Raw genomic sequence first — 11,501 nt, 5'->3', positions numbered from 1 at the left:
TCACTCAACGACCAGCAAGCTACAGTGCTGGACACCCTATGCCAAACAACTAGCAAGACAGGAACACAACCCCACCCACTAGCAGAGAGGTTGCCTAAAATCATAATAAGTCTACAGACACCCCAAAATACTACCAGACGTGGACCTGCCCACCAGACAGACATAAAGAATGCTCAACATCACTAATCATCAGAGAAATGCAAATCTACAACGACATATCATCTCACACCAGTCAGAATGGCCATCATCAAAAAATCTAGAAACAATAAATGCTGGAGAGGGTGTGGAGAAAAGGGAACCCTCTTACACTGTTGGTGGGAATGTAAATTGATACAGCCACTGTGGAGAACAGTATGGAGGTTCCTTAAAAAACTACAAATAGAACTACCATATGACCCAGCAATCCCACTACTGGGCATATACCCTGAGAAAACCATAATTCAAAAAGAGTCATGTACCAAAATGTTCATTGCAGCTCTATTTACAATAGCCCGGAGATGGAAACAACCTAAGTGTCCATCATCGGATGAATGGATAAAGAAGATGTGGCACATATATACAATGGAATATTACTCAGCCATAAAAAGAAACGAAATTGAGCTATTTGTAATGAGGTGGATAGACCTAGAGTCTGTCATACAGAGTGAAGTAAGTCAGAAAGAGAGAGACAAATACCGTATGCTAACACATATATATGGAGTTTAAGAAAAAAAATGTCATGAAGAACCTAGGGGTGAAACAGGAAAAAAGACACAGACTTACTAGAGAATGGACTTGAGGATATGGGAGGGGGAAGGGTAAACTGTGCAAGAAAAAAGAAAAAAAAAAGATCCAGCACACGGCAATAAAGATCCCACGTGTCGCAACTAAGACCCAATACTGCTCAATAAATAAATAATTTTTTTTTTTTTAAAGAAAAGGAGCCATTAGGACTAAAAGATGTATGCTTTTATTTTATTTTTTTCCCGGTACGCGGGCCTCTCACTGTTGTGGCCTCTCCCGCTGCGGAGCACAGGCTCCAGAGGCGCAGGCTCAGCGGCCATGGTTCACGGGCCCAGCCGCTCCGCGGCATGTGGGATCCTCCCGGACCGGGACACGAACCCGTGTCCCCTGCATTGGCAGGTGGACTCTCAACCACTGCGCCACCAGGGAAGCCCTGCGTTAATTATTTTTTGGCTGCATTGAGTCTTTGTTTCTGCAAGCAGGCTTTCTCTAGTTGCAACGAGCGGGTGCTACTCTTCGTTGCAGTGCGCAGCCTTTTCATTGTGGTGCCTTCTCTTGTTGTGGAGCACAGGCTCTAAGTGCTCGGGCTTCAGTAGTTGTGGTGCACAAGCTCAGTAGTTGTGGCTCGCAGGCTCTAGAGTGCAGGCTCAGTAGTTATGGTGCACGGGCTTAGTTGCTCTGCGGCATGTGGGATCTTCCCGGACCAAGGCTCGAACCCGTGTTCCCTGCATTGGCAAGAGGATTCTTAACCACTGCGCTACTGGGGAAGTCCCAGATGTATGCATTTTTAAACCCTGAATGAGATTCAAATCTGGCAAGATCCAAAGCACATTCACAAATAGCACACCTGACTCTTGAGGACTCACAGCATCGGACGCTTAAGATCTAAATATACAAATTTCTCCAGGTAAGTTTTGAACAGGAGCTTTAAAACTTCCATTAATGCCAACCAAGAAAAGTAGCTGGCTTGAATTTATTGTGTTGTGTTTTTTCCTCAATTTTTTGAGACATGCAGATATTTAACATTTATAGTTTAAGAAACAAGATAAAGGCTTAAAAGCAAACAACTTGGTTAAATGAATTTCTGAAGATTTAGAAGTGATCATTCTAACGATGTACACCTCAGGAGAATGCATGCCTAAGGATGAGTGAGTAAGGGGAGGAAGGAAGCCAAGTCTAAATAATACGCTACTGACAGGAAATGCAACAAAGTATTTGAAATACAGATGATCACCACTTACATGTGGCTTCATGCTGTAGTGGGTCCACTCCAAAACATTCAGGTCAATATTTCTTTTGGTCTTACTTTCATCCTGTAAATACTGACTGAAAAAACAGCAAAGAAGGAATATACTGATGAATCCCTGTGGAGACTTAGCATTATGACTACAAAGACATAGTGATGTTTAATAGACCTGCCATTCTCAAAGCCATCTGTTAGATTTTTTAAAATATGATTGTTTTTGGCTTTTTTACATCTTATTTTGTGTTTTCTGATTACAAAAATTATATATGGTTATATTTTAAAAATTAAAACATAATATGTAAAATGCAAAAGACCCCATAATAACCACTATGGAAATATTTACTATTAGTGGTTTGCTGTTTGTTCTTCTAGTTCTCTACTCCACCCCATTTTAAAACACACATTTTATTCTATTAAAAAAAGTACTTCATTCTATAACTTGCTTTTTCTCACTTAAAAATAGATATAAAACAAGACATCTGGCCTGGAGTCTTAAAAAGAAAAGGCACTGCCATGGAAAACAAAAAAAAATGTAGGAGACTATTCTAAACTAAGGGAGACTAAAGAGACATTACTTACATGCATGAACCCTGACTGACTTCCTGGATTAGGAAAAAAAGCTATAAAAGATACCTGATGATATCAGAACATGAATCATATATTACACATTAGTGGTTGTCAACTTTCTTAAGTGTGATAATGGCATTGTGGTTATGTAAGAGAATTTCCTCATTCCTAGGTGATATGTACTTAAGTATTGAGAGTGATTTAATTTTATCCAAATCTCCAGAGGGTTATCAAATGTACAGGCATCTCAGTTCTCATCCTAACCTACATAAAAGGGAAACCAGTGCTATGCTAGGGCATGCGCTCACAACGAGAGCAGCAATATCACCCCCACAGAGGTGAAAACTGGTTCTTAGAAGGCAAAAATCTTATTTCAATGATTTGTAGCCCTTTAAAGCTCAACCCAACAAACAAAAAAAGTCTCTTCCTTAATACTATTTTCTCTTGTCATGGAGAAATTAAATTAAAAAAAATTTTGGAGTGGGGAGGTGATAATGAAAAAAATTGAGAAAAGTTGGACTAGGGGCATCAGGAAAGGGAGGGGGCCTCAGATACCCAAAGAAGCTGAACTCTTCATATATTAAAAAAGAGGGGGGGGGAAAGTATGAATGTTATAAAAGTATGGTTTTTTGGTATCCTATTATAAGCAACAGACAAAATTTTGCTGTATGATTCCAATGAAAACATTCGTAAGTATGTGATTATATGTATGTGTATGTGCACACGTATGTATGTATGCACATTTTACATACATCTTAAGCAGAAAGGACTAGGAGGAGGTAACTGCTTTATAAACAATTTGGTGTATCTTATGATTTTAAAAAATTTCTTCTCTACATTTTTTATTCAAGATAAACACCCATAAATAAAAAGGATCTTTTACACTAAAACAACATCAAAAAAGAAAGAACTGAATTATTGTTAACTTTTCTTCACATCACTCAACAAGAGTTCCTTACTAAAGTATCCTTATTAAAATTATCCAAGTATCCTTACTAAAATTAAAAACTGGAACCTGCAACTGCTTCCAGTGAGCATAAGTGTTTCAAAATAGACTTATTTCACTGATTTGCTTCCTCTCTGTGAAATTCTTGTCATCACTTTACATAGCTAATAGATGGCTATGCTTTAAAGGCAGGTTTCTAGCAATTACTATTAAAACAGTTACCTACAAACCATGTTTTAACTTAAAAATTACCTCCAGGTTCTATGAGATGAACCAAACCATCATGGAAAGCACAGAGACATCAGTGAGTGGGCTTAAGAATTCAGAGAACTAATGTATCAATCCCAGAGAAATCTAATTCAAATCACAGGATTCTCATCAAATATATTTTACATTATAACATATGACAAACTTGTTTTCAGTGATGCTATTAAGATTTCTCAGTTAAGATCAGATTTGGGGGTTATTTTTAGACAAAAAGATGGATTCAGGTCAAGTTGTGAACAACTAGGAAGAGAGCTCTCACTACACATTAGACTACCATCCACCAGAGGATGGAAAGAAGAAAGACCACTTAACAAAGGGCACACTGAGGCAACACTGAAGTTTTTAAGCCTTTACTTACAGGAGAATCTCACAGATCCTGTGGCCCTTTTGTCCCATAGAATCCAGATATTTAAGACACTTTTTTCTTAGGTCTATCACCTATAATGGAAAAATGCAACATCCAGAAACAACCATCACAAAAAATGAGAATTTTATTTCTAAAAAGATAAGCATTTAAAAAAATATACGTACCAACATGAATGGATTTCTAAGACACATTTTTCATAAAACATCACAGATGATATGAGCTCCATGTCTATAAAATTATATTTTTCTATTCCTAGAGAAAGGCATAGAAACTTATTCCTTAAAACATTAGTGGTCCTCTCAGAGTGATGAGACTTTTTTTTTGCCTTTTTCTTTATACCTTTACTACAATAAACCCGTTATCATCTTGTAAACAAAAGTAATAAAATAACCCACGTGTATTAAAATTCCTATTAAAAATCAAAGCTCCTCCACTACAGACTGTCTTGTAGCTTTCTAAGTTGTTCAACTCAAGAACTAAGAAGGGACTCTGCAGAGTATGCCTTTAACATATACTACAGGACTCTCACTAGACAGAAGAGTCGCCTTCATTACCAGCACACTTCATTTTATTGTGCTTTGCAGACACTGCATTTTTCACAAATTGAAGGTCTGTGGCAACCCTGCATTAAGCAAGTCTATCAGCATCATTTTTCTAACAGTGTTTGCTCACTTCATGTCTGAGTGTCATATCTTGGTAATTCTTCACATTTCAAACTTTTTCATTATTAATATACTTGTTATGGTGATCTGTGATCAGTGACCGTTGATGCTGTTGTGAAAAGATTACAGCTCACTGAAGGCTCAAATGATGGTTAGCATAAAAAGTATTTAGGGGCCTCCCTGGTGGCGCAGTGGCTGAGAGTCCGCCTGCCGATGCAGGGGACACGGGTTCGTGCCCCGGTCCGGGAGGATCCCACATGCCACGGAGCAGCTGGGCCTGTGGGCCCGGAACCTGTGCTCCGCGGCGGGAGAGGCTACAGCAGTGAGAGGCCCGCGTACCACCAAAAAAAAAAAAAGTATTTAGCAATAAGTATTTTTTAATTAAGGTATGTAGATTGTTTTTTAGATATAGTGTTATTGCAGACTTAATAGACTATAGTGTAGTGTAAACATAACTTTTATATGCACTGGGAAACCAAGAAATTGATGTCACTCTCTTTATTGTGATATTTGCTTTACAGTGGTGGTCTGTAACTGAACCTGCAATATCTCTGAGATATGCCTGCATTTAACAAAACAGTCATTATCCAAACTCCAACAATTAAACCTCTCGACTTACCACCAGGCTCCAATGTACCTTCCGATGAATAGGCACCAGAATAAGTTCCTGTTCAAAGAGATTGACCCCTTTGGTCCATCTTTTCACTGCTTGGTAACCCCCAGACTTTAATTTTGGATAGAAGAAAGTACTGAATGCATAAAGTGCTGGATACCCTTGTTTTTTATTTCTTTCCACCAGGAGATTCATGTAAAAATTAATGACCTGTAATATCAAGAGAGTAAATGTTGGAATATGGCAAGTATATTATCAAAACTAGATTTCTACCTAACTCAATTAGGATGAATTAGAAAATAAGCTGAGGGAAGGGAAGGCACTAAGGAAGGGGATAAAAGGGCTGTCTATGACAGAAGATGGAAAACAAAAAATGATCAGTGCAGGGACTTCCCTGGTGGCGCAGTGGTTAAGAATCCACCTGCCAATGCAGGGGACACGGTTCGATCCCTGGTCCGGGAAGATCCCATAAGCCGCAGAGCAAATAAGCCTGTGTGCCACAACTACTGAGCCTGCATGCCACAACTACTGAAGCCCACGCACCTAGAGCCCATGCTCCGCAACAAGAGAAGCCACCGCAGTGAGAAGCCAGCGCACCGCAACAAAGAGTAGCCCCCGCTCACCGCAACTAGAGAAAGCCCGCACGCAGCAACAAAGACCCAAAGCAGCCAAAAATAAAATAAATAAATGTATTAGAAAAAAAATGATCAGTGCAAAATGGGAGGGATTAAGAAGGAATGAGACTGTACTTTTGAGGCATATGAGTAAGAGAGACAAGAGAAAGAACTCAAGGAGAAAGTCTGCAACAATGAAAATGTATATGTAACTATATCACACACAAAATATGCAAAAATATTAACTGGAAGTGAATTTTACTGTATATAAATTACACCTCAATTAAAAAAAATTAAATGGAAGGAAATACACCAAAACATTAGTATTTTGTTTATTTTTGAGTTGTGCCACTTTCAAACGATAATGTTTTTCCTTCACTTTTCTAAATTTTCTATAATAAACATATTACATTTATAATGTGAAACAGAAACATTCTAATTTTACAAGAATGTGTTTATATGTCACTAGTTATAGCGGGAGGAAGGAAGGCAAAGGGAGAAAATGCAGGGGCTGAGCAGCTGGGTAAAGAACCAACTGGGAAATTGGCAAGAACCAAGAGCTAGCTTTAGCTAAATACATAAGGATACAAGATGACAACTAGGCAAATTTTACAGTTATCACTCAAATGAAATAAAGAAAAAAATCACATAGTGTACATACAGTGATCAATATATCCCTTTATTATTGAAAAAATAAACTGGCTCCTATAAGAATTAATCTAAAATAAAGTATCGCTTGCTTCCTTCCATTTATCACTTGCACCCAGGATTTATAAAACTCTCACTTAAGACTAGTAAGTGGTGGATGAAACAAAGCACAAATGCAGAAGAGGGAAACATTGCTAATTAAAGGCAGCAAACAATCAGAATTAATCATGTTTTTAAGGTTTAAGATGTTTTAGTTTTAGAAAAACTAAAGCTGCTTTACCAGCCCCTTTTAATTGTGTAGAAACCACTATGGTTACAGACAGAAAATGACTAAGCATAATGATAGTCAAAGGGGGAAAAAAAGACAACTTACTTCATCATTGAGCCAGTGATAGTTCTTCAAGGTCTGGATATCTCCTCGAGTGATTCGTAATTTGAAAGCACTACTTAGGATCTCATCCTGTGGACCATGGCCTAGAGCATTACTGATTTCCTTTTCCATGTCCTGAATTACAAAGTCCAGAGGTTGCTACTTTAATATGGAACCACTCAGATACTGAAAGTCTGAGATTGAAAAAAGCTTTTCAGGGCTTCCCTGGTGGTGCAGTGGTTGGGAGTCCGCCTGCCGATGCAGGGGACACGGGTTCGTGCCCCGGTCCGGGAAGATCCCACATGCCGCGGAGCAGCTGGGCCCGTGGGCCATGGCCACTGCGCCTGCGCGTCCGGGGCCTGTGCTCCGCGACAGGAGGGGCCGCCAACAGTGAGAGGCCCACGTACCGCAAAAAAACAAACAAACAAAAAAAACTTTTCATCTCTGTAATACCTGACCCTTAAGAAAAATAGATCATCAAAGACCTACTAAATTGAAGTAGGAAAGCATTTCAATTTAGGAGCACAAAGCAATCTTACTACTAATGCTTATAAAAAATGCTAGTTCAATTATTAACTTCTGAAAACAATAATTTGATAATAATATTTAAAGTATACTCGCAATTATCCCACTACCATGTGGGATACATGAGCCAAACATGTACCAGATGCTTGAAGCACACCATTAATCCCTGCTTGTGGGGAAAGTATTATCACCATTTTATAGAAGAGGTAAAGCTCAGAGAATTTTGGTTACATGGTCAAAGTCATATGATGATTAAAAGGCAGAGCCAAGATTTGAACCCAGGAGTGTGTAACTCCTTAGCCTTTGCTCCTTTCACAATACTATAAAAGCATTTTCGTACTTTCCTTATCTACCTCCTGAACTTTTATTTTAAAACATCAAAGTAATAAAATTAGGAATCAAAGAGATCATTCTATCTACTTTTGACATGAAGAGAGTAAGCAGAAACTAGAAAACTAGGCAGCAGTCTAGCAACTGAGTCCTTATTGAATAGATGGCATCATTCTGAAGAATTACAAAGAGAAATGCATATTTAAGCTATAAGCCTGAATCTATAAACCAAATAGAAGTTATTTCAACCAAATATTTTCAATACTGCTCCCCCCCACTAAACACAATTTTGTAATTTTATGGATCTCTCTCTCTCCACCTGCATGCCCAACATATAGTAAGTGCTCAATAAATATTCACTGAATAGGACTGACTACCACAAAAATGGAGGAGTCAAGATGTGGGCTCACCTTTAAAATGAGAATTTTTAACTACCTTCATTTCCTTGTTTTCTATAAGTTTTTACTTACAGAAACGTTTCAAATACAATAATCATTGAAAGGGACATTTTAGTGAACCATAATCGCTTAACAAAAACTTCAATGAAGGGGAGTTCCCTGGCAGTCCAGTGGTTGGGGCTTGGCGCTTTCACTGCCTGGGCCTGGGTTCGATCCCTGGTTGGGGAAGTGGGATCCCACAGGCCATGCATCTCAGCCAAAAATAAACAAATAAAATTAAATGTTTAAAAAAAAAAAAAAAGAACTGCAATGAACTCCTTCCTAATGTCAAACCCATACAGTGTAACTCAAAATATTTTAAGTTTAGAAAAAGAATCTACAAAGAACCCATTATATTCCAAGATATGTGACAATCCTGTCTACTCACATTTGCTGAAATTAATCTAATTCCTTAGGCCACTTTCACAGATCACTAATGATCAGTGTAGCCAGTGACTGACCAGCCCTTGGGCCTGATTTCCTTCATACATACATTCCCTAGCCTGGAGAAACTCTTCAAAACAAAACATTCACTCAAGTCTTAAATAACTGAGGTTATTTAAAAACATGCCCCTTATTCTGATCAACACAAGAAACAAGAAACAATACCTCTGTAAGTTCAAGAAGATCATCTGTCCTTTTATCCCTCTCTTTGCTTGAGCAATTTTTTTCTTTTGTCTCAAGTATTGACATCTTCCTCCTGAGTAAGCCATTGCTTCCACTGCCCAGGCGCAGTCGGGCTGACACTTCTTCAGATAAGTCAGGTTCCAGCTGGAGTCCCCTCCTCTGATCAAAAAAGTTCCCATATTCTACTGACATGTTTGATACTTGCACATATAAACATATGTAACACATGAAATATAAAACAGCACCATTATCTTGAAAGAAAAGAGAATTAGTAAATCCCCAAATGAGTAAAGTAGATTAAGCATATCTGCCTGTCCCTGGAAGAGGGAACAAAAATGGTTTAAGACCTAAGGCTCACAACAGGACACCTCAATTATAAACCATGAAGCAGAACATTTGTTTTCCCTGGAGGTAGCAAGAAAAGTATTTTCAGTTTTCTTATTTCAATTAAAATAATATAGTTAAAAGACATTTTGAAAAGCTTTTAAAAAGCAAAAAATATGACCCATAATCCCACCACTCAAAATAAACCACTTCTATCCTTATACCAAGTAAACTTGTTCTACTTCATCCTTTTAAAAAAGTAATTATATATTATAGAAAAATGCACAAGACATTAAATGTACCGCTTAATTTTTGTAATATTAACACCTATGTAACCACCATTCAGGTCAATAAACAGAATTTGGCCAGCATCCCAGAAACTCTGATAAGAATCTTTCCTTATCGTGACTCTACATAACTGTTAATACTGAACTTAAGTCATCTGGTAGGCAAATTTATCTAAAATTAGGAAATCTATTTAGAAATAGAGCATTGGACTAGAGCTACACTCTCAACACACGTAGTCAGTGCTCTTTACTCTAGCTAACTGCCAGGTATACTGGTCCTAGGAAACCAGTAGCTGCTGGCCCTTCCACATGATCCCAGATCGCAATGCCTTCAGGTTCAGCAAGGATAGAAGCAGGATGTAGTCTTTAGCCAGGTAACAAATACATTAGAGAAGGGAACAATCTAAGACTTAGGACTTAAGATCATGACTTAAGACTATGACTTACCCTTAAGACTAGTTCTTATGAAGATATCAAATGGGAAAAGAGAATCTTGATCAGACTGATACTTAACACAAAGCAGTTCCCTAAACTTTGGTATTTCTATTACCTAAAATATGAAATAATCTAAAACTTCAAGTTTACATTTAGTTTAGGAATATAATTCTTTTGGATGTGGAGTGCTTAGTAAACACTTTGCCACTATTATTTAAAATGTTGGTATTGCTATGGAGATCACTGGGACACTTCTTATTCTGATACTTATATAGAAAATGTAAAATCCAATTAAGCAGAAGATTGGTAATATTTTCAAATAAATATGAAATCTTGAATCTGAAAAGTCCCGAACAACTATTTTCCCTAAAGATGTATGGTTTTAAAAAATTCTCCAAAAGAAGCCAGGCAACACAGATAAGGGTTGGGATGGAGGCAAGTTAGTCTCTCTTACAAAGGTAGAGATAGCACAGAGATAAAAATCTTGCAACTCAGAAGAAAGCCAAAGGTGTGTATCCTCAATGCCTGCTGCTTCTCCAAAGAAAACAACGGAATTAGAAATCAAAGTAACATATATCATATCTTTCTTATTTTTCATGGGCCCAAAATTTTAACATAAGTCAGGTAAAAGACATAAAATTTAACTAGGGTTTCTACTTACACCTTCATTTTCTAGTCTGATTCCAAGTGTCTTCTCTGTATCAGAAAGTTTCCCCTTTGAACACCTGAGAGAAAAAAGTGAGAGATTACAGACTGGATAACTATAATCTGATACATATTAAACTAGTTTCAGAAAGAAGATTTAATAATTGTAAACAAATATTGCCTTGAGTTTATATAGTCCTCTAAACCAAAGGTTACCAAAATTTTTCTAAAAAGGACCAGATAGTAAATATCTTAGCTTTGCAGGTCTTATGGCTTTTGTCACATCTTCTCAACTTTCATTGTAGTTTAAAAGTGGCCAAAAGTAGTATGTAAATGAACGAGTATGACTGTGTCCAATAAAACTTTACTTACAAAAACAGGCAGGTGGACCAGATTTGGTCCATGGGCCATAGTTTACCAAACTCTACTATAAATGAACCAACATCCAAAATCCTAAGGCACACAGAACTGCCTTCACTGTTCATATACTAGAAATGCTGACCACCAGAGATGCCCACCACACCCACGCTCCTATCTAAGCAGTACCTATGCCTCCCAACCTCTAATGCCTAGGGGAGAAGGGCACCCTCCCAAGCTAGGGTGGACATCTGACACAAGAGCTACCTATGTACCCACATATGCTGACCAGCTACCAGAGCTGAGAAGAGTTCACAATTCCTCAGACATGGTTACTCATAAATATAGTTTATAAAGTAAGAAAACAATACATCTAAGCAATTATACCCCAATAAAGATGTTAAAAAAAAAAAGAAAATAATATGTCAAAGAAAACTTAGAATAAACTGAACCATGTACCTCTTTTCACTTCTCACTGAACACAGAGGTCCCCTTGTTTCAACAACTCTAT

General features: G+C 37.7%; 1 protein-coding gene across 3 annotated transcripts in view; it reads right to left on the bottom strand.

Moving 5' to 3' along the window:
* Window positions 1-11,501, bottom strand: part of SENP2 (SUMO specific peptidase 2) — a 34,290-nt gene that overhangs the window by 6,252 nt on the left and 16,537 nt on the right. For all 3 annotated transcript variants that reach the window (XM_024768203.1, XM_024768211.1, XM_024768213.1), the window contains exons 9-15: window positions 11,450-11,501; window positions 10,650-10,713; window positions 8,925-9,101; window positions 7,027-7,158; window positions 5,398-5,601; window positions 4,108-4,187; window positions 1,965-2,049 (exon numbers count right to left, since the gene is read on the bottom strand). In XM_024768203.1, coding sequence (XP_024623971.1) covers window positions 1,965-2,049; window positions 4,108-4,187; window positions 5,398-5,601; window positions 7,027-7,158; window positions 8,925-9,101; window positions 10,650-10,713; window positions 11,450-11,501 — 794 coding nt within the window. The remainder of the gene's footprint in view (window positions 1-1,964; window positions 2,050-4,107; window positions 4,188-5,397; window positions 5,602-7,026; window positions 7,159-8,924; window positions 9,102-10,649; window positions 10,714-11,449) is intronic.

Source organism: Neophocaena asiaeorientalis, unplaced genomic scaffold (assembly GCF_003031525.2).
Source record: "Neophocaena asiaeorientalis asiaeorientalis breed wild unplaced genomic scaffold, Neophocaena_asiaeorientalis_V1.1 scaffold225, whole genome shotgun sequence".
NCBI lineage: Eukaryota > Metazoa > Chordata > Mammalia > Artiodactyla > Phocoenidae > Neophocaena > Neophocaena asiaeorientalis.
Note: the sequence above shows the minus strand (reverse complement) of the source record. Positions and strands in the feature narration are given on the sequence as shown.